The sequence below is a fragment of the Gastrolobium bilobum genome, unplaced genomic scaffold, assembly GCF_033153095.1.
Source record: "Gastrolobium bilobum isolate Gb01-03AN ecotype WA unplaced genomic scaffold, APGP_CSIRO_Gbil_v1 utg889, whole genome shotgun sequence".
In the NCBI taxonomy this organism is placed as follows: Eukaryota; Viridiplantae; Streptophyta; class Magnoliopsida; order Fabales; family Fabaceae; genus Gastrolobium; species Gastrolobium bilobum.
Window position 1 is genome coordinate 25,696 of NW_026898706.1, and position 24,173 is coordinate 49,868.

Sequence of the window (24,173 nt, forward strand, 5' to 3'; positions counted from 1 at the left end):
AATCAATGGTAAGGAATCAGAAATTACCTCTGTTATCACTGTGTTGTCTGTATTTGAAGATTCAGGAACACCTCCAGATGAATAATCAGTTATTGGGGTTAAATGTGGAGATTCATCATGAGAATCTGATGCTGTGTTTGAAGGAAATATAGGTGCAGGAGTTTCTGTTGTAGTAGAAAGTATCAAGTCTGGTGTAGAAGAAGAGTTAGAACTTGGTAATATCTCAAAACAGAATTCTCCTCCAGTATTAAACGTTTCCCCCTGAGGAGAAGTCCCAAGAACTCCCCCTGAAAAATAAGGTTCCCATTCATGAAAAGAAACATCCAAGGTGACATGTACTTTATGAAGAAGTGGATCAAAGCACCTGTAACCTTTTTGAGTATCAGAATAGCCAACAAAAATGCATTTAGTGGCAGAAGGATCTAATTTATGTCGCAGAACCTTAGGTTTATGAACATAAGCAGAACAACCAAATATGTGGGGTTCCAAATTTGAAATGTGGGGAATAGAAAAAAAAGACTCCAAGGTTTGCTGGGGAGTTTTAAAATTTAAAACACTAGACGGTGTCCTATTAATAAGATAGGCAGCAGATAAAAGAGCTTCTCCCCAATATTTCTTAGGAACATGCATGCCAATTAGAGATGCCCTTACAACTTCTAACAAGTGTCTATTTTTTCTCTCAGCCAAACCATTTTGTTGAGGGGTATAGGTGCATGAAGTTTGATGTTTGATGTCATGATCACTTAAAAAGGAAGTGAATGGTGTATTTAAATATTCAGTCCCATTATCTGTTTGCAAAATTTGTATCTTGGACTGGAATTGAGTAGTGACCATAGCAAAAAAAATTTTAAATGCAGTAAAGACCTCACTTTTGGTTTTTAAGAGACTGACCCAAGTTACACGGGTACATTCATCAATAAATGTGACAAAGTAATGAGCTTGAGAGAAAGATGGTTCCTTGGAGGGACCCCACACATCCGAATGGACCACTTGAAAAGGGACATGACTTTTATTCAAACTTGGAAAATAGGAAACACGATGGCTTTTAGCCAATTTACAAGTGGTACATTGAAAATCTGCCTTATTTAACTGAGAAAATAATTTGGGAAACAACTTTGCTAAGTAACCAAAAGAGGGATGTCCTAAACGGTGATGCCAAAGCCAAAGGGAGGCACGAGCTTCATTATTAGCAAAAGTGAGGAAGGATTGCACAGCCAGGGAATCAGGTGAGAAGCCAAGATCCAAAAAATAAAGCTGCCCACGCTTAACACCATAACCAATTTTCATCTTTGTTGAGATGTCCTGAAAAACACAGAATTCAGGCCAAAAAGAGATAGTGCAGTTCAATGAGGCAGTAATTCGATTAACAGATAGCAAGTTAAATTCCAAAGAAGGGACAACCAAAACAGAATCCAAATATAAATGGGGTGATAAGGAGAGGGAGCCTTTGCCAGTAATAGGAGCAGTACTACCATTGGCTGTGGAAATGAAAGGTAATGAACATGGACTAAAATTATGTAACTCAGAGGCATCTCGGATCATATGATCGGAGGCACCGGTATCAATTACCCAAGTATGATTTCTAAACAAAGCAGAGAAAGTATAAGGATTACCGAAAGGACCCTGATGAGTCACGAGGGCAGCAGGTGCAGGGGATTCAGCTGTTTGAGCAACAGGGGCAGTAGGTTCATTAGGGGTAGCAGCAGCAACAGCAGCAACCGGGGGTTTTCGCTTTGGTTGTTTGGTGAAGTCCCACCATTCGGGATAGCCAATCAATTCGAAGCATCGCTGCTTAGAGTGACCAGTAGCTCCACAATGTAGACAAACATACTGATTTGATTTTCCAGAAGAAGAAGAAGACTTACGAGATTTTTGAGGGCCACGTGTAATTAAGGCAGTAGACTCCAGGGAAGGGCGAGCATGATCCATGGTTTGGCGTTAAGTAAATTCGCGACGTACGAAGGCATACGAACTCTCCAGATCGAGTTTGGGTTCCTTGCGCAAAATTTCTCCGCGGACATTGTCGAACTCAGAGTCTAATCCACTGAGGAAAATATGGACTCGAAGTCGGGCCATAGCAGAATGAAGATGAACGACACCGTCAACAGTGGACATCTGAGAGTGGCTGCGGTGATCTATTTCCTGGAAAATTGCCAGGAGTTCGTTGTAGTAGGTGGCTAAGGGTCGGCCGTTCTGTTTTGTGGTGAAGGAACGTTGATTCAATTCAAAGAGGCAGGTTTCATCGGATCCATCATAGAAGGTCCGCTTGCAAGCCTCCCAAATCTCCTGAGCAGTGTCGAGGCGCAGGAAACGGGGCATAAGAGAGGGATGCATGGAGTCAATGAGCCAACTCTTGACTCGCATGTTGTCGGTCACCCAGCCAGCGAAACCAGGATCGTCGGGCGTGGGCTGTTTCGTGGTTCCGGTGAGATAGCCATGCTTGTTCCTAGCACCAATTCGCATATCCATGAGTTGTGACCACAATGGATAATTTGATTCATCAAGGATAATGGATACTGGGAAAGATGAGTTATCTTGGTGAATGATGATGGGTGGGGAGACGCTAGAGGAAGAAAGGGGTGGGTCAGTGTTGGCAACGAAGGTAGGGTTGGAATTGGGATTTTCGTTTTCGGGAGATAAGTCCATTTGGGCCGGTTCGAATAGATGGGGATGGGAAGAAATTGGGTTACAATTTGAGTGGGAAAATAAAAAATGAAAAGAGGATCAGAACGAAGCGAATGATACCATGTCAAATAAAAGACCTCAGTGATCTCATTTGATTTACTGTACCTCAACTGAGGTGTATTTATACAAGGCTATGAGTAACAAACTCATATATACAAAAGGAAACAGAATAAACAAATCCCTATACAGAGGGTAACTATCTAATTTGTTACAACTTACCATAAAATAATTAACTACTCAGAGAATAACAAACTATACAATTTGAATTTTAAATCTTCTAGCTCAACACTCAACCTACAATCCTTCCAATAAAGAAAAATCAAAAGAAATTACTGCAAACTAAAACTCGAACATAGACATTCGAGGCAACTGCTACTCAAATCTCACGTGTAAATAGACAAAGGCAATCAAAACCCACTGAACAAATTAACATTGTTGAGGTTGTAGTTCACTTATCTACACACCACTGAAAAAGATGATGCATCCTTAAGCAGATAGGCTCTGAAGACAAAAAGGTAGCAAAGAAACTGCCTAAGATTCCCACCGTAGGATGTTTCTAAACCAAACAAATCAACGATGGATGCATCAGATGACTTCGCTGGGACATAACACAACTTAGCAATCCAATGTTGTTTTGCATTACGATCTTCCAAAATAGAAGTAAGTCTTGAATCTCTTGATTCTTGATTTTCAGCAGCAGTATTATCCCAATAAACTTCTAAAGAAAATTATCTCTCATCTTGAATGTTTCCACTTTCCAGCATCAGTCTCATCTATATCTCAGAAATATTCTGTTTTTTTTTTCACACCAAAATGAAAGAGTCAGCACCCTGGAACCAAGATCAAGCAAGTAACTAAAATGAAAGAATGTGATAACAAACTTATTACCGTTTTCCTCCACAATTGTATCATACTTCTTGCTTGCTTTCCCATGACAGAACAGATGCCAAAAGTGAAAAGCACCATTGCAGCAACAATAGGGATAACAAATGCAAGAATCACTTCAACACGACTCCGTCCTGAACCAACAGCAGTAGAATTCAATTAACAGTCAAAATCAAACAAGTGTTGTTGAACTCAATCGCAAAAAGCAAAACCTACTAGTACTGTACCTGAAGGACGAGATTGAACAACAGGGACCGAAGGGGTCAACGTGTTGGTGCTATTGTAAAATGGGTAGAGCTCATATCTGATATTACATCCCGGAAGCAACACCCTTGCTCCTTGTTTCCCATCACAGCAATTTGGAACAGATGCAATGGCACTTCTGAAGCACATGTTGCAATCAAACGACGACAACTCTGGCGTGCACTGCACCAATCCGTAAAGGGTCGCTGAACTCGTGAAGTTCACTTCCCCTGTTGCAAACTTTTCAGTCATGGAATTCGCAGCTTTCGTTGCCAGAGCATTCAACAACCCAGCCAGCAATTCGTTGAACCTGTTAAGTTCTGCGCGATCTACGCTCTTTGAATCGGACATGTCCACTCCGGGAACTATGTTGTTGAGATATTGGTTGGAGTAGCGCAACATGCACATGTCGTACCAGATTATGGCCTCTTTATCAACTGGGCACAGGCGTTTTATCTCTCTCGCTGCGGCGGTGATGCAATCGTGGCAGCCGGCGGTGAGGGTGTCGCCGCGGCAGAGGAAGAGGCCCTTGACGATGTTAGGGGATTCACTGCCAACTATTGTTTTGTAGAAATGGGTGCCTTCGGTGGCGTTGGAAGAAAGGAAAGAGAGTAAGAGGTTGAGATTGGTTTGGAATGTGCTATTTGGTTGAAATTTGATAGAGTCTGTGCAGCAATGAGAATTGTAAATTGGAGCTGCTTCGGTTGGAAAGAGTAGGAAGCTAAAGAGGGAAAGGAAAACAGAGGAAAACTTGGAAGAAGGCATCTTGGTCATCTTAGTTTGGAGAAAGATTTACACAGGGTTGAACATTTCTGCATTTTACCAATTGTTTTTAGGGGCGTTTGAGAAAAAATAAAATTACGGGGAAATATAATTATTAGAAATATAGTGGGAAAATAATTTTGATAGAAAAGCTTAAAAAAATTGACCAAAATATTATCAGAAAAATTAATTTTAATTTATTAAATTTATGTTTGATTGATGATAAAATATATGTAAAAAAAAAATATGATTAAATTACCACAACAACCTTGAGTAAAATAAAATGAAAAAATATGATTTTAGTTACCAACATGGGTCATTTTGGTCTTGTTACTTGCTGTTGTTTTTGGATTTTTTTTATCTATCAGCGAATATCATCTTGTAAAATATTTTGTGTTTCTTTTAGTTTGTCTTTAGAACCTTGTATTTTAAGATCAGGTGTAGACAGAGACAGCCACTATAGAAGGGATGAAGATAAATGCAAAAAGTCACATTGTTAGGAAATGGGATGGACTTTTAAAATAAGGAAAAAACTACTCTTATGTCGCATAAGAGCAGTTTTATCTCCTACACACTCATCGAAAATCGTGACATTTATTTTTTTTTCTTTTTTTTTAAATGATGGGTCCCACCATATATGTGTCACAACATGAAAGAAGATCTCTCATTCAACATAAAATTAAATGAACCCTTAAAATAAACCCATTAACTAAAGCAACTTCCAGGTCCAACCATTTTGCATATTGGTGGTGGGGACAAATTGACAAACATTTTGGGTGGGGGCAAATCCGTCCCACCAATTTCGGTTTTACGAGAAATGACGAATTAGAAAGGTTAAATGATTGAGAAAAGGATTTTATAAAAATTATGTTGTAAGAAAAGTGATTGTGTTATATTATAGAGATTCATTTTTCGTGCTGTAAATTTTTTTTATTTCAAAAAATATGAGCTTCACAACATATTATATATGTGTAAGAAACTTTTTGTGATTATGGTACTTCATAAATTCAAACCCTTCATAAAAATGGTACCAGAAGACACCGGTTGTGACCTGCCTTGCGAGGAAATTTTAAGCGATTCCGGCACTGTCTGTGGTCCACCCAATCAAAATTTTCTCCTAACAAAACTGAAGAAATATCTCTTTGTTAGCTAGAGATTGGTTGGTTAAGATTCATAGTCAAATTCGATGGCTTGACAGTGAATTGACATAGCAGGACAGTACTTGAAACCATCGGCTATTCTGTGTATACCCTTCGTAGTGTGACAAGTACTTGATCATCTTAACTTTAGAGTAGGAGTAGTACCAACATTATACAAACTCCTTTGCATTTTTTTATTTTTCTTGGGTGGATTACAATTTAAGGTTTCTTTGAAAAAAATAAAAAATCTTGAAAAGAGTTATATAAATATGTATTCTGAAAAATATAATTTATGAATAATTTAATTTATGAATAAAAAATTTATAAATCCAATCTTCCTCGAAATTCTTATTCTATGCTCAGGCTAATGAACAAAATTGAATGTCTTCGTAAAGAGTAAATATTATTTTTAGTCTTTAGCAAATTTTACGATGTCCACTTTAATATCTAGCAAATAAAAAGGCTATTCGTGATCCCTAAGAAATTCAAAATGGACCATTTAGTTGAACTCGTGATTCCTCACAAATTCAAAAAAGACCCACATTAGTCCCTCAAAATAACTAAAATAGGTCCGTCTTAAATTCCTTAGAAACCACGTATAACTTTTTTATTTGTTAGGAATTAAAGTGAATATCATAAAATTTACTAAAGATCGAAAAAGTATTTACTCCTTCATAAATATTGGCTGTCTCTATTCTTTGAATTGCAAAAACCTTATGTCGTATAGCAAGCTATGTTGCTCTTGAATTCAATTAATACTGATCAACTCTTTCATTTTGCGGGGTTAGCAAGATATTAATAATTCATTAAGTTTAAATCTTTGTATTTTCAATATTTATTATTTGAGTTGCACGACATGACTCACTTACCATGCGGGTGTCGGATCCAAGGATTAAGTAACAGGATTTGCCCCTTGGAATCCGTACCTTATTGTTCACCTAGGACAAACCAACTTACTAAAAAGATTATCAAAAAGAAGGGAAGAAAGAAAAATAAAACCTTACCTAGAAAAATCAAGTGACAAAAAACTTATAATTTATGGTCCATCTTTTTTTTTCCCCCTTTAACACAAAGTTTAGATGAAAGGGAGATTCACGGAACAGTGACCATTTTGTCACGCTTGCAAATTTTTTTACCAAACTGCCACGTCAACAGTAAATTTTACCAAAATATCACGCGATATATTTCGCTACACTGTATAGCGAAATATGCCATGTCAGACTGCACAATCAGAAAAAATGACACGTGTTAAGCATGCAGAAATTCGCTACACTGTGTAGCGAATTATGCTTGAATTCTAATTGCTTGACATGTGTTATTTTTTACTGACTGTGCATCATGACATGACATATTTTGCTACACTGTGTAGCGAATTACTTGCAAAAATATTTCGTTACACAGTTTAGCGAAATATGCCGCGTGACATCTTGGCAAAATTTACTGTTGACGTGACAGTCTGATAAATCTTTTTGCGAAGTGTGACAAAATGGTCACTCTTGCGAGATTCACCAATCCAAGAGACTTACAACAGTATTTATAGATAATTTTCTTGTCTCCCTTACTTAAGTTTTGACCGTAGCCCAATTTAAGTCTCTATTCCGTTCGCTTTGCTATGCAAAAACTGTTCATTTGAGGCACCCATTATTGCCCAGGTAATGGTTCTTGTGGAACTTTTTGTAAAAAAAAATCTTTTTCATACCTCCATTTTCTTTTCAAATAAAAAAATATATATTCTCTTTATATTTTCTTTTCTAAAGGGGTGAAGATGCATCCGGTCTCCAAGGAAAAATTGTGAAATTCAAGTGGCTTCTTCAAAACCGTGGGGTTCAAAATGTTTTAGGATTTCAGGTTAGATGAACATACTGTGCCGCAAGCCCCATTTGACTGTTGTCTCCAGCCCACCAATTCTTTCCAATATTTTTTTAGTGTAAATTTTGTAATTATCATAAATCATGAAATCATTATTTCCAGTTTAAAAATAAAAAATGATTTCTCAAATTAATATAAATAATTCCTATTATAATATAATTAAGCTTATATATATATATATATGGCTTATCATTTCTCAAGCTGCTTGAGACAATGTTATTTCCGGCTATTAAATCATAACTGTAGAAAAATGAATCAACGGTGATAAAAGAAGAGAGAAAAAAAAATAATTATAACCATTAAAAGGTGAATCAATTAATATAAGGAAATAAATAAATAAAACGACGTAGTTTTGAGATGACCGGAGATAAACTTATATCAAGTAGCTTGAGAAATGTTTGTCCATATATATATATATATATATATATATATATATATATATATATATATATAAATATAAAGAAAAAAAATATTTTTAGCCGCTTTAGATAGGATTATCTACAGCTATCATCTATAACTATGTTCTCCCGGAAAACATAGTTATAATATTAAAATTGTTTTTTTTTCTCTCTCCACACCATCAAACAAGTTCTGAAAAATAACTAAGGAGATAGAAAAAAAAAGTGACTTTAATGTTATAACTATATTCTCATGAAAGAACATAGTAATAAATAGTAGTTGTAGATAACCTTATTTAAAGTAGCGGTAGAAATGTTTACCCCATATATAAACTATAAGTTTAACTTCTTTTATATTGTAGGAGATAGTATACATAAAAAAATATGGAATTTATATTTTATTTTTCTCTCTTTTCTTTTCAAACATAACTTCTCATGGGTCCCACATATTTTTATATATCTACCGAAGATAATTTTATTTGACAAACATCAGAACCATAAACTAAAAGCCACCTTATTATTCCCTCACCAAAAAAAAAAAAAAAAAGCCACCAGAGTTTGGGTAAGAATATTAATCCGGTGAAGGGAAACCGGAAACTCACGTAGAGATTTAAGTTGAAATATGATACTCACTTCTGATATACCATAAAACAAAGACTACCGAGGGAAGAAATTAGTAGTAGACATCTTATTTACAGAGGACGAGAAAGAATGATTGGTGGTGGAACCTGAATAAGATTCATGTTCAATTGAATGTCTTCTAGTTCCGCCATGCATGAAAAATGCTGGTTCGAGGGGAAATGGCATTTCAACTGAGAGATTGTTTAGAACTGAAGTAACAGTTCCCATTGTAGGCCTTTCATCTGGATTTTCTTGAACACACAATAAACCAATCTGCATACACTTTTCAACTTCGTTTGGACAATAAGATTCTAGCAAAATTGGATCCAGCAATTGAAATGGTGAATCATCCGTCCATAGTTTCCACGCCTGAAACCATAAATACATTCTAACATTATTGCATGCCTTAATTTGTATTTCTGTATATCTCTTTTGATCTGTGGTCCAGTAGATGCCGAGACATGAAAATGCAAAGAAGAAAACAAACAGGAACTTCATACTCACATAACTCAAGAGGTCATCAACACGACATGATTCAAATGAACATGAATTCTTTTTCCCACTAATAATCTCGAGAACCATAACTCCAAAACTGAAGACATCAGATTTCACGGAAAACTGTCCATGCATTGCATATTCTGGAGACATATAACCACTGAAGAAAGAAAGAAAGAAAAAAAATAGTATCGGAACCATATACTCTTAAACTAGCCATGCAAGGGAGTCATGGACATGAGACAGTTTAACCCAAATAAAAGTAGTAGAGGCACAGAAGCAGTATCCGCAGGAAGTATTTGCATCACATTGTACATATAACTTTCTTTTAATCACAAATATTGAACTGGCCTAACAAAGAAAAGGGGAACAGAATTTGAAACTCCATAGTTCCCGAAAATTTTACTCAAGCTTCTTTAGGATTGACCCATGTCCAGCATGCTTGCCATGCCAAATTCAAAGCAATAGCCAATAGACTTGGGAATATGCCATAAAAGGGAGCATATTTTCAATATTTATTTAACCTGAACCAAAGTGATTAGCAAAAACCCTCAGTATCACCATTGTATTCAAAAAGTGATCGGCATTTTTTTATGGTAATCCATAAATAAATGAAGCAGATAAATAAGAATTTACTTTTGCGAGTGAGATTAGGGCGGTAAGAATAAGGGTTTACAACTCACTATGTGCCAACAACTCTATTTGTACATCCTTGGATTTGGTCAGTAGCTACCATCCTTGCCATGCCAAAATCAGAAATCTTTGGATTCATGCTGTTATCTATTAGAACATTGCTTGGTTTGATGTCACGATGTATAATCTTGAGACGAGAATCTTCGTGAAGATAAAGAATTCCTCGAGCAATGCCTTTTATGATTTTGTACCGGTCAGACCAAGTTAATTGTCTTTCCTTCAGGGGATCTATAAATTGTAATTTACCAACCTCGTGAGAAAAGTATAAATGGCTATTTTCTATGATCAACTATATAATTTAAAGAGCCCCGTATCTGTAAAAAAAGTTTTACCCTGCTATATGATGATGTATTACATCATTTAATAAGTTTGACAACTTATTTGTTGTTAAAATCATTAAATGATGTAACAGCATATTATTAGATTTTAATATATAAAAAAATTACTGGGAGTACATCAAAATCAAAATTTTGTTCAAATTATACTATGATAGAAATAAGAATGTAAAACTCAAAACTATGAGTGGAAATAAATATTGAAGTGGCATACCAAATAGGAAGTGGTCAAGGCTCTTGTTAGGCACATATTCATAGATAAGTATTTTCTCTCGGTCTTCCAGGCAAAATCCTATCAACCTTACCAAATTTCTGTGTTGAAGTTTAGCTATTAACAACACTTCATTATTGAATTCCTCCACTCCTTGCCCAGAATTTCTTGACAGTCTCTTTACAGCTATTTCTTGGCCGTCAGGAAGAATTCCCTAAAACTAGCCATCAGAGATGTACAAGAAAACGATAATGAATGATACTAACAGTAACAACCATCATCACATTTTATATATTACCTTGTAGACAACGCCGTAACCCCCTTTGCCTATCCTGCTGTCTTCAGAGAAATTATTTGTTGCCACTTGAATTGTAGCCAAATCAAATTTCAAGGACTCCAAGGCAGTAATTTCAAGCCCAACTACATCACAGTTCACAGAAAAGTTTCTTGAAATACAAACAGCACAAAACTAAAAGGCTTTTATATATTAAGCTCTAATATCAAAGATAATGTGTTAATAGACATTACAGTTTTCTCTTTGACTGGCCTTGCTTCTCTTTCTGACTTTTATCCGGAATAAACAGTAGCCAAAGCAAAAAAGCATCACCAAAATGACAACAAAGACAACAATGATCGCAATCACTTGTGTTCGAGTATTTCTTTCACCTGTCAAAACATCGTCAAATCAACATATCACACGCCATCAATGCTTTTTAATGTTTTCTCAAGTGGTAAATTAATGAACCACAGCTTCAAAAGAAAAGGAACTGACCCTTAACCGTTGTTGGCGCGAAGGTTCCCGAATGCTGATAAAAAGGGTATGTTTCATACCTAACAATGCAACTGGGAAAGAGAACACTTTCTCCTATACTACCACCGCAACAGGACTTGGAAAATTCCGCCGCCGCCTCGGCGACACACCGCGTGCAGTCACCGGCGGACAAGTCCGGCGTGCACTGAGCGAGGCCGTACAGGGTTATGCTGGAGGAGGCGTTTTCTTGTTTGACGGCGAATTGGTTAGAACCTTCGAGAGCCAGTGCTGCTTCATTTGGGAGTTCATTCAAAATGGATCCTAATGCGTTGTAGAAGCCATGACTGTGTAACAACACAGGGTCCCCCAGTGGGATCTTGATTTGATACCTTGGCCATTCTTCCATTTTAGAGAAGAAGAATCTATATGAATAACGCAACAAGCACTCGTTGTACCAAATCACAGCTTCTTTCGCCAAGGGACACGATGAGGCTACGGTTTGGGTTGCGAAACCCACGCACTCTCTGCATAGAGCAAGTGGAACATCTCCACGGCACATATAGAGGCCGTGGACAGAGTCGGAATATTCTCCTGCGGTTGTGTTGAAGGATCTAACGTTGTTGGTGGCGTTGGAGGAAAGGGAAGAGAGAAGAGTGTTGAGGTTGGTGTGGAAGGTGCTATTTGGAGTGAAAGTCTTGTTGCTTGTGCAGCTAACGTTGTCGAACACAGATGCAGAGGTTTCAGTGACAGAGAGCGTAAGGGTGCCAAGTAGGAATACTAGTAGCCTCTTTTGGGCACTGCCAATCATGATTGTGTTATGCTGCAACATTTTTGCATTACACAAAGAAAATAAATGGTAAGCAAAGCATGCAAATATGACTAAAAAAGGGGCAATTAGATATGGTGGAGAATTTGAATACGGTTAAGGTTTATGATTATGAGTCTATAAAGCAAAACTTGACCACTTTAAAAAATTGCGGAAAAGCCATTCGCTATAATCTGACTAGATTAGAAACGTTGATGGGAGATGCATCTTCATCCTTTCTATGGATTATTCATTATTATATTAATGTGGTTTGGCATTTCAAAGGTCCATTCCAATGGGATTGTCAAATCTTGTTGCAGGCGGCATGTGATTGTAGAAGCCAACTTGGGTGATTTTTAAATATTACATCCAAATACAAAATAATTTTTAACTTTTAAAAAAGTTCTTTTAAAAAAAATATTCATAAAAAGTCATTTTTTCAAAAACGCACCTTTATTTGCTTGTAACAATTGATATAAACGTAAATCATTTTTATTTTTTTGTCGTTTAATTAAAATCATTGAAGCATGGGGCCGTGTCAATAATGAGAAAAAAAAAAAATCATTTGAATTCATTTCACGTGCCTATTTAAGAAACTCCGGCAACTATAACAAGTTCAATCATCCAAGTCAAAATCTATCTTTGATACACATTGACATACGACACGCTATAACATGAAACTCCAATGCATTAGTTTTAAAAAATATTAAATTTTGATATATTAAGACATATTTTGATATTAAATAATATTTTTAATTTATATAATGTATATTATAAATATAATATTCAATAATTTAATAAAAAAAAGTTAAACTTATAATAATTATTAATTTTACAAAAACACATAAGATATTATAAATATTTATATTAAAATCAATAAAATAGTAATCGTAATTCGATGAATCTAATATTTGGAACTAAAAACGTAACGCAACGTAATATTTGAACCCTTTTTGAATCTCTACAACGTGTGTTGAAGTGTCGGAGAGTATGGAAATGTCAAACACAACACGTCAAATTTTTTGAAGTGTCAATGCATTAGAGGACAAATCACCAAAATAGTGTAAGCTACTAGCCTACTAAAGTGAATGAGGTGTTGCCTCATATGCTGTTAGGAACCCAGAACAAACTCTGAGTTTTCACAGAGAGAGAGATATATGAAAAAAGCGAAGAAAGGAAGAGCAAAGAATGCTTCCGTCATTTAAAAAAAAGTGGCACTTGTTATTAAAAAAAAAAAAATCAATTCCAAAAGGGTAGGGGCGGAACTTAATGGAGCAGAGAAAAAAAAAAAGTATGTGGTTTCCGCGTGTGTAGGGAGTCAGAACTCACTTGACCAAAAAAAATTGTGTGATCTGCGGGGCAGGACTCAAATCCGCTGGGCTCCTTCCGCGGTAATAAACGATCCTCATTGGTAAATTATGAGAAACGAATACCAAATAGGAAAATAAATAGGTTAACCCCTGCTCAAAGAGCCCACAAAAGAGTGTGGCTTCATGCTTTTTTTTTTTATTTTTTTTTTCACATGATCTTATATGAATCTCATTTATTTTTATGTGTATAAAAATAATTTTATCAATGTACGTGAAACCCGTAAAGGAATTTGCAAATGTATGCTAGAACTTAATTATTTTCCAAACGTGTTGAGCACAATCCCACAAATATTTTTTTTTTTTTTTGGTGAACATCCCACAAATATTATTATTAACATTATAAAAGTACAATAAGTACATCCAGCCATATTCAAGCAGACCCTTCCAACCAGATTTAAACATATCCACACACTTGAAAGTGAACGTGTGCATTTATATAGATTTTGTGTAAGAACTTATAATATAGTATTATATCTAACAACAGACCTTTATGTGGTTGATGGAGAAAAATGGTGTGCAAGTGATCAATGACTTTGAGGGAGAAGGTTGCATGGAGTAGAGTCTTTTGAGTACATTAAACCAACGCAACTCAATGAGGTAGTTTCACATTTCATTTTCTCGTAAATTAGGGTTATAAATATTAAACCCTATCATTCATTCACCATACCCTTTAGAATTGGTATCTGTCCAGAATGATTTAAATACTCTAATGTATATAGACTCCAACTTTTATGTAATCACTCAAAAAACTTTAAAGTAGCTTCTACCTTAAAAAAAATTCCAAACATATACTCTTACAATCTCGAAGAACTTTAATTTAAATTGTAAGTTTACATAATTTATTCAGATTAATTTTATAAATTGAAACATGGTCACTTTTCTACTCAATCCTTAACTACGATTTTATCATCAAAATAAGTAAAATTGTGATTTAATAACAAAATATTGAGGCCATATAAAAAACCTAAAAAGCCACCTACAAATGTTAATTGGAGGCGGTTATGATAACCGCCTAAACTCTATATTTGGATATGGTTCATATATAACCATCTTTGAATGTATTTTTTGGACAGTTATGATAATCGCCTATATTATATATATGGGGGCGGTTAATGTGTAACCGCCTCAAAACGACTGTAATTTGAGCAGGCCCAGAAAATGCCTGTACAACAGCCACCACATGTTCAATGTGGGCGATTCCTACACCATCCCATAGAAGATATTTAAATTCGGCTATTATCTAACTGCGCTAATATGATGTAATTTTTAGGTGGAGCACTAAAAAGCCTGGAAAGCCGCTTTGAATTATATCATTTAGAGGCTATAATAACCCTCACATGTAGTTATGGATTTAATATTGAAGAATAATTATAAAGAAAGTAGAAGAAAAATAAATAAAATCACGTTTGGTGAAAAAAGAGTTAAAATGACAGTTAAGGGATAAAAATGCGGGTAAACAAAGTTACCCTAAAGTGAAAAGTAAAATATAAATATTACCACAAAAATATTCTAGACAAGTGTGTAAAGTTTGGTAATGAATAGAGGTGACTAGATAGATAAGCATTTATCCAGTTGAATTTCACTTAACTTATGTAAGTGAAAATTTTCAAAAAGCTTTACTGTTCTTCTTCCTTTCCGCGGATCTACGACAGAGACCAAGAAAATGGAAGAAAATAGATTTTGAGTAAAAATCTTCCAAAATTCATAGAGAGTACTTGAGACCTCCAAATCACTCTGTTCCAAAGTCAAACTTGTGAGAAATTTCGAGAGGAACACATTGGTACCCATATTTTTATGTGGAGTTCACTGTAGAGAGATATTCTTCTCCTAAGATTTCGAATTTCATGAAAAAGATGAGTTTTGATGGAGCTTGAAGCCATGGGAGCTTGAAGTAAGCTTTCCCCTTCATTTTAGATAAGTTTATGTTAAGAAATCCTAGTTTTCTTTGAGTTTTGAGGAAGTTTGAATTTAGGTTTCTATTTTGAAAGTTTAGCTTGAATTAGCATGTTAGAGCTTGATTGAGGCTTAACTCATGTTGAGAAAAATGTTTAGATGAAGATTTTAACAGTGAAAATGTATTCAGAAAAATTAAAGATACCGTATTTTTGAATAGTGTCGTATACAAGAATAGTGACATATACGTGAATAGTACTGTAGAGATGAATAGTACCGTATATATGAACTGATGATGGATAATGATGTAAATGTGTTCATTGGTTATAGTGTGAGACCAAGTGGACTTGTGGAGCAAGAGCATGGACATTGAGCAAGGCTCTTGATTACTTGAGATTAAGGTAAGTATCAAACAATGGTTTGATGTGAAACTTATATGAAATGGATATATGTTTAATTGTGATAAATTCACCATGGATAGATGTGTTGGTCATTTGTTGAGCATTTTGTTGGCTTGTGGACCTTTGACTTGGAAGAGGCTAGAAAAAGAGCTATTTCAAGTAAGCTTTCGGTCCTTGAGGTTAATCTCCCGTTTGTTCCACCAAACTCCGAGGGAGGGTGGTAGTTTGATATGGTATGTTAAAAATGACTTTTTATTTGGTGCATGTATATGTATGTATGTTTGTGTGCCACACAAGACGGTGTTTCCTTATGCATAGTATGAGACAATGTTTCTTTATATTGTATGTTGCAAGACGGTGTTTCCTTGCGTAATGCATACTTATTATATTCTCTGGCCAGTAGGATTACATTATTGCACACTGCATTGTCATGCATATTCTGATGCATGCATGGATATTTTATGTATTGTGATTATACCAGAAGTGAGCTTAGGGATGGAGGAGCCCTCCAAGGGTCCTTAGCTTACTGAGGTAATTATATTATCTCACCTCGCGTTATGAGAATTACCATTTCAGGTACAGGAGCTGATGGTGCTGAGGCATCGCGTGGCGATTGGCCAGAGGAAAGATACTATCTGACATGATAGTATGATTTGATTGATACGCTGATGAGTATTTGGCATGAATTTATTTTGGATATGTATCTATATGCCATGTCATTATTTTGAGAGCATAGGAGATGTCTATGCCATGTTGATAGTTTATCTATTTTGTTAGTTATGTCTGTATATGTATAGGTTACTTATTTGATTATATCTCTTTTGGTTGGTTGATGTAATCATGTAAGTAATTCCATGGATATTATTTTGAGACCTGTTATGATTATGAGATAGCCTACGCCATGGATGGCTGGGTAACATGGTTTATGCTTAGATTATATTAAACTGCCAATCAGGTTGAAATTGTCTTGGTGGAAATTATCCCCAGTGGTCCAAAATACAGAGAAAATACTGTCCGTTTTATTTTGGCCATGGAAAGGAAAAGGTTTGCAATACATAAGGAAAAAGAGAAAATTTATTCAGTTAGCTTCCACATTAAATAAGTTGAGCATGCTGCCCTTACTATCATATGGATGCTAATTAATCAACTGCAGACGAGACATTACAGAGGCGGTTTCAGGATAACCGACTCGAGATGACTTATGTAGTGGGTCAAAATAAACGCCTCTAGGGCATATATAAAAGACAATTATTTTGTAACCACCTCGGTTAAATAAAAACGCCAAAAGAACCGCCTCTAGGGTGGTGTTTGGTTTGGAGCTTTTCAAGAGATATCTATGTTTCTCAAGTATGACTTTTAGAAACACCATGTTTGTTTCAACATATTTTCACCAAAAATCCATCTATGCAATTTGTATGGATTTATGAGAAACATAGATATCCGCACTGTTTAGAAACCCAATTTGAAGGTGGGATTTTTTGGAAAACCAGTTATCTCACTTTTAATGCACTGTTGATTTCATAAAGTTACCTAATTTTCCCAGTAAAGTTTTTCCCCACCAAACAGCTTTTTTTTACATTTTTCTACCTATCTCACTTTATCTCACTTTTCAATCATTTCTCTATCTATTACATTTCTCTACTATTCTAAAAAAATTTCTTCAACCAAACGCCCCCTACATGTCATGTGGAGGCGACTTTAAGATAACCGCTTCAGTAAAATGTCATAGAATACTAATATGATATCAACATTAAGGAATACAAATAATTATCATCAACCTTTTGTTGATTTTTGAGAAGTAAGGCGAGCTCTTCTTGAACGACTTTATGATGGAGAAAGAAATGCGTTCATGGTGTAGATCTGATTGCAAAATCATGGCAAATTTGATTTGATTATAGATATTTAGTCTATCGGAAATGTAATAATATTATAAAATGAGAAAGCCTTCGCTAAACCAAAGGACAAATAAACTGATTATATATGGTAGCGTAGCTGATTATTATAACTAATCAGTAGGACGCCTTTCTAAGAAATGTTAAACTATGAAGTCAAAGTACAGAAAACAATGTTCTCGATAACGATGCTTGTGCATATTTTCACATCGTGCAGTTACTACTTACCACCCTTTTGTCGTATTTGGAATATTTTTTGTACTTGGTATGGATAGATTCACGAATCTTCGGTCTTGGTCCTGCTAATGCTAACCTTTTCCAAGCTATCCATTATGGTATTTAATTGCAGCAACTTGCACAACCAGGCCAATGCTGATATGAACTCATTTTCGCATCCCGTCATTCTTTAGATGATACTCATTAATTTCCACGTTCATAGCGTGGCCTCTTCTCGCTCTCTGCTACAATTTGTCTCATTTGTTAATGACACTCTACAAAACAAACCGGAACAAGGTTTATGATATGTTCTGTAAACTTACAGAAAAAATATGATAAAAGTAATTGATATTTGAAACCCAAGGGGTGGACATGAGATAAGAATTCTTGTACATCATAAGTTGACATGAAATCCCAAAAATATAAGTAACATCTCTGCTTCATTACCATAAGAGTTTTAGTTTCACTCACTGGGAAAAAATATCAGAACCAGTTGAGAAATCGGGTGAGAATTCTAGGCAGTCAGGCACATTTTGATCATTAACGTTGAATCTCCCAACAGAGAAAGGTGGTCGTTCCGGTTGGCCAAGAGTTGCTGATTCGTTCTTCATCATTAAAACAACTGAAGCCATGGATGGCCTTTCATATGCATCTTCTTGAACACATAGCAATCCAATATTCAAGTATCTTAAAAATTGATCTTCAGGGCATGAATCATATAAGAAGGGGTCATTTAACTCCAGCCCCTTTCCCTCATTCCACAGGTGCCATGCCTGCAGAATGATCCATCAAGTTTAGCAATCAACGGTGACACATATAAAAGGTTTCGAGGCAGACACTTACATATGCTAGAAGGCTAGGGAAACTTTTAGAGTGATAGAAACCAGCATTACGACTCCCTGTAATGATCTCAAGCAATAATACTCCAAAGCCATAAACATCAGATTTTATAGAATATAATCCCTCCATAGCATACTCTGGAGCCATGTATCCGCTGAAAATTGCAAGTAGAGAAGTCACCGACCTTCGGTTAAGCAAGTAAATATATGTATGAAGGGGAAATGTCTATGATGGGAACTAAGTGCTTACTATGTGCCAACTATTGTAGCTGTGCTAGCTTCATCTTCACTTCCAGCAAATATCCTAGCCATTCCAAAGTCTGAGATCTTTGGTGTCATGTCATAGTCCAGCAACACATTACTTGCTTTTAGGTCCCTGTGAATTATTTTAAGTCTAGAATCTTCATGAAGATAAAGAATTCCCTTTGCTATTCCACTTATTATATCGAGGCGTTTACTCCAATCCAGCTGCGCACGTTGCTTTGAATCTATCCATAAAAATAGTAGATATCATATTCATATTTCCCATTGTAAAAGGAATATTTATAATCAATCTATTCACTTTGCCGTGTTATGTTCCAATGTAATTTGGTTGTTTCATTTTTTAAAAAGGATGAAAGAGAAAACGTACCAAAAAGGAGAACATCAAGGCTACCATTGGGCAGAAATTCATACACAAGAAGCTTTTCTTCTCCATCAACACAAAATCCAAGAAGCCTTACAAGATTTTTGTGTTGAAGTTTCATTATCAGGAGAACCTCGTTAACGAATTCCTCTGTGCCCTGCTCTGAGCAGTTTGAAAGCCTCTTGATTGCTACTTCCTGTCCATTACTTAGTATCCCCTGCAAAATTCATTTACCCGTCAACTTTTCTGTGATAAAAACTAATGAAAAAAGGGGATACATCACAAGACACTACTAGTGCATAATAAGCTCGAATTCGATTACCTTGTAAACGGGGCCAAAGCCACCTTGGCCAAGCTTATTTGAATCAGAAAAGTTTTTGGTAGCTACACAAAGAGATCCAAGATCAATATAAGGGATGTCAGATATCTTGTCATTTCTTCCGGTAAAAGTCAGGTGATTAAACACTGTTTCGCCTTGCTGACCAAAGCTATGAAGATTGATTGCATGATCGTCTATTCCATTCTTAGCTGAACAAAACAACCAAGTGAGTAAGAGGATAAAAATAATTCAAAAATTTAATACATACCATCCCATAACAACTTACTTCTCTGATTCCTTTTCTTCATGAAAAAGTACAGGCAGCAACTGAAAACAATTATCGCCAAGCCTGCAGCAGCTATAATGCCTGTAATCATCCATATTTTGCTTGTACCATCTATAAAAATGACCAAAAATATTCAGCTTTGAACAATTGTGCTAATAATATGTTTAAGACCATTGATCAGAGTTACTTTAAACACTTACTTTTTCCCTTATTGTTGCCGGTTAAAGAATCTGCAGGTTCAGATGATGCACCCTCATAAAAAGGGTAAAATTCATACCTCAAATAACAGCTACGACTTAGAACTCTTGCACCGATGGAGGCATAACAACAACCTGGTATATCTCTTATGGCACTTTCCAGGCACCTACTGCATTCGCTGGCTGATAAATCTATGGTGCACTGCACTAAGGCATATATTGTTTTGTCTTCATAGGGAACTTCTCCAGTAGCATACATGTTGGCCGAAAGATTAAGAGATGCTCTCTGAGTAAGATTATTCAATATCTCACTCACAGCAGACTCAAATTTCTGTGGTTCTGAAGTATTCTGTACATTATCTTTGCCTATGTTCCCTGTGACATTCAATTTGCCCAAGAAATTGTTATTAGAATAACGTAATTGACAGACCTCTTCCCAAACAATTGCTTCTTCTGTTTGGGGACAGAGTTTGACAATATCTTCTATTGCTGTGGCTATGCAGTTCTTGCAAGTTTCATTTGAAACATAGTCGAGGCACATGTAGAGGCCATAAACTATATCTTGGTCAACCCCAGAAGAAGCATTATAGGATTTGGACATTGAAGCGTTGGAGGGTAGAGAAGAGAGGAGTTTGTTTAGATTGTTCTCAAAGGAACCTCCATTTGCATAGCTACTGCTTGTGGAACAAATTTCGTATGGAGGGTCAGCAAGAGCAACCTCTAAAAGGAAAGAAAGAGAACAAAAAAGAAGCAGGAAATGATAGGATTTAGAAATCATTTCTTTCTTCTGAGTGCTTATTCAGAAGCAGAACTTAGCAGCTTTATCTCTTCTCTCAGGCTTATTATTAAAATATGTAACAATTACACAGAAGCACCTATGCTGAGGTTAAGTCAAAGTGATCAAAGGTAAATAACTTTGACCATGGCATGGTTGGAGCTGGATTTCAATACCATGCCTCCAGGAACGCGTTTCTGCTTGTACTTATTACTAATAGTTTTTTATTTTTATTTTTTGTTCGAATATTGCGCTAAGGAAACAAAGAAATTAAGTAACATCAGTCAGAAATGTTAAGTAAGCCGTATCCAAATTTTAGAGTTGAAAATTGAAATGAATCATTATTGTTATTATTATTATTTTGACTATAAGCTCCAATCAGTATACATATTCTCGTTTAAATCATATAATAAACAAGCAATACATGTCAGCGATAATGGTTAAAAAATTTCCAATTGGTTTCGATACGAAGCAGCACGCCAGAGCAGACCGGCGGAGCAACTTCCCCAGATGCGTCAATGTTTTATTTTATTTCCCTTGTCCTTTCATATAAGAGGCTGAGAATAAAATTATTTTTATATAAAAGGATGAATCTGGAGCAGCAATAAAATTATTATTTTTTTATTGAAAGGTCACGATTTAAATAACATCTTTACAATTACGGGATGGTTTAATAGGAGTAGTTACTAGTTATCACTTATGCCTTCATATGAAGTCAAATTTCATTTCAACACAATAAAATAACATTGCTCCATAGCGTTAGCTTTTCCCCATATGTATATTTGATAGTATACAAAGGCGTACTTACAGAGGTATATCTTTATTTTTCGTAGTAAAAAAAAAAATGTAACAACATTTATAGTATTAAAGTAGGGAAATATAACTATTATGTTGTAGGAAAATGATTATGTCATCCAATACACACAATCAATATGGACTCCATTATTTTTAAAATAAAAAGAAAAGAAAAAAAAGTGATGAAGTTCACATGAATTGTGTCTATAGTATGGCATATAGTCAGTATCCGTATACTTTACTTTTTCTTGAGAAAGTCTCATCTTATAAGAGAAAAGATATAAATTACTTCGCTGCAAAAATGATGAACCCCTCCACAGAAACTGATAGGTTTCTGTATCCAAAAAAAATTATTTTGTTTTAATAAGAGAATCCAAGCCTAGTTTGATAACACAATTTATTCCTATTCCTAGAAAAAGAATTGCTTTTAATAACACAATCCAAGCCTATTTATTTACTTTTGATATAATTACAAATTTGACATTGGATATGTATAAAAACATCAAATCACAAGAATGACAAGATATTATAACCAAAATTTCATATTTAAAAAATATTAATGATACAAAATAATAATAATAAAATTTTATCTTATTAAAATACTAAAATATATATATATATATATATATATATATATATATAAATTACAATTCACTTTTTTATCACAATATTATTATCTTAATGTTAAATAAATAAATAAATATATACAAATATATCACATGAGTCAATTTAATTTTTCATGATATGAAATTATTTTTGTCACGTGAATTATGCCAAATGTGCTAAAAAAATAATGTGATACATTGATGAACAGATAGGAAATGCCTTGCTTATGATTATGTGTCTTGGAATGTATTACAACCCACATTGGCAAGTAATGGTAAATAATGAAACCTGCGCTTTTGTAACTTGCTACAGCGGTTCTGAAAAATATATACTAATAAATATGTAAATATAATTGATTAGTTAATCATGTAATTAATATGATAATCAATATAAAAAATATAATTTAAGTCAAATAAGTCAATTAGAATCCAAATGACTTTATTAGAAAAGTTTGTGGATCAAAGTTTAAATATGTAAAAATTTAAGGATCAAATTGCAATTAAGTAAAACTTGGCCTAATCTTAATTTTGATGATATAATTAAATAATTTAGCGAGTTTGAAATAATTTTAGTTTAATTTAATTATGATTAGATTTTAAAATTTAAATAAAATTTCGTGAAAAATCATTCAATAAAAAGCTAAGTTAAAAGTCAATATTTCGAGTCCCTTGAGACACCTACACATAAGCCAAATTGGTCATCCCTCTTCTCCCTCTCCCACGACCTGTTCTGCTCCCTCAAGGAGACCGTGACTCCATTGTTGCATTGTGAAGCTTTTTTGCATGAATTTCTAGCCACTTTTAGGTTAGACACTTAACACAAAAGAGAAAGCTTAGTGTCTTTTGATCATAACCTAGGTCTTGGGTCATCTTGAGAGGCTGCATTTTGTGAGATCTTCCCTCCCATAGGCAGCGAACTACATACCAGAAATGAGGCAAAAGTGGACTTCTTCATTAGTTCAAAGGTTGGAGAATCATCTTGAGCCTGTGGAGAAGTTTTTGGAGGTAAGAAGACTCACTTTAGATGGATGCATTCCGAGTTTTAAAATTGGGTTTTCTTGCTATATTTGGACTGAATGTTGATGGTTTTTATCATGATGTTTTGATGTGTTTGTTGATGGATATTGGTTGTTGGATGCTTGGGAGCTGAATGTAATTAAAAGAATTGAAAGAAATGCATGAAGGATTGTTGAAAATTCAAGGAACCTATTCTGCCATATAGAGAAGAATTATGTAGACCAAATGTTTGATTATTTGGGTATGTGAAATCATGATTTTTAGATGAATTAATGATGAAAGATTTGATAGATAATTAGTTGAATTTGCAAAGTTCATGGTTTTTCCTAATACCTTATGAATTCGGCCATGAAGGAACAAAAACATGAGGAAGTGTTTTCAATGAAATTAGATGATGTTTTATACTCCTAATATGTGAGATGTTTAATGTAATATGAATTAGTTACGTGTAAGTTTTAAAGAAAATTTATGAACCTTGGTTATGTGCATTTCGGCCATCACATTATTTTGGCCTTGGAAATGTGTTTTGGTTGATTTGTTTTGTATTTGATATGTCTTGTATACGATGGAGTTGGATATATCATGAAATAATTATTTGACAGCATGAAATATGTCATTGATGCATTAAATGGCCATTTAGGCCAAGTGTAGCGAAAATTTTGTGGAAAGTTAACTTGTGTAATCTTGATAACGGAAAATGATCATGATGTTAAGTAACGCAAGATGGATTCATTAGTTGCCAACAAAAAGCTTGAAAGGTTGATGAATCAAATGTGTTATGTTTATGCCATGATGGGATAAATGGCTTGGAAGCTTTGTTAAATTGTAATGAATGATTGGAAATTGTCTTGAGTATGTTTAAGTAAGTTTGAGGTGGACCAACCTTATTTTGAATAAAGTTTCTTTGATGAATCCCTTTGGTCATGTAATCGGCCATTATGGGGTTTAATTGGTTGGAATCATGTTAGATGTTGGGGTATATTTTGTAGGCCATTTTGGTGACATAATAAGCCATGGCAAAGGGTTAAATACCTACCTTGACTTAGTGATT

The 24,173-nt window shown here is 34.9% G+C and overlaps 2 protein-coding genes and 1 pseudogene across 2 annotated transcripts; all 3 read right to left on the reverse strand.

Moving 5' to 3' along the window:
* Positions 1 to 2,768: 2,768 nt before the first annotated feature.
* Positions 2,769 to 4,691, reverse strand: LOC133318557 (cysteine-rich receptor-like protein kinase 25). Its single transcript, XM_061520569.1, has 3 exons — positions 3,798 to 4,691; positions 3,574 to 3,704; positions 2,769 to 3,476 (listed from the first exon to the last, which is right to left on the reverse strand). The coding sequence occupies exons 1-3, from the start codon at positions 4,585 to 4,587 to the stop codon at positions 3,459 to 3,461; spliced, it is 939 nt and encodes a 312-aa protein (XP_061376553.1). The 5' UTR covers positions 4,588 to 4,691; the 3' UTR covers positions 2,769 to 3,458.
* A 3,947-nt stretch (positions 4,692 to 8,638) lies between these two features.
* LOC133318554 (cysteine-rich receptor-like protein kinase 10) lies at positions 8,639 to 11,895 on the reverse strand (annotated as a pseudogene).
* A 6,236-nt stretch (positions 11,896 to 18,131) lies between these two features.
* LOC133318521 (cysteine-rich receptor-like protein kinase 10) lies at positions 18,132 to 20,708 on the reverse strand. The gene is made up of 7 exons (XM_061520524.1): positions 19,928 to 20,708; positions 19,727 to 19,844; positions 19,451 to 19,565; positions 19,135 to 19,345; positions 18,754 to 18,991; positions 18,508 to 18,658; positions 18,132 to 18,437 (listed from the first exon to the last, which is right to left on the reverse strand). Exons 1-7 carry the CDS (start codon positions 20,706 to 20,708, stop codon positions 18,132 to 18,134), a joined length of 1,920 nt encoding a protein of 639 aa, XP_061376508.1.
* Between the last annotated feature and the right edge of the window lie 3,465 nt (positions 20,709 to 24,173).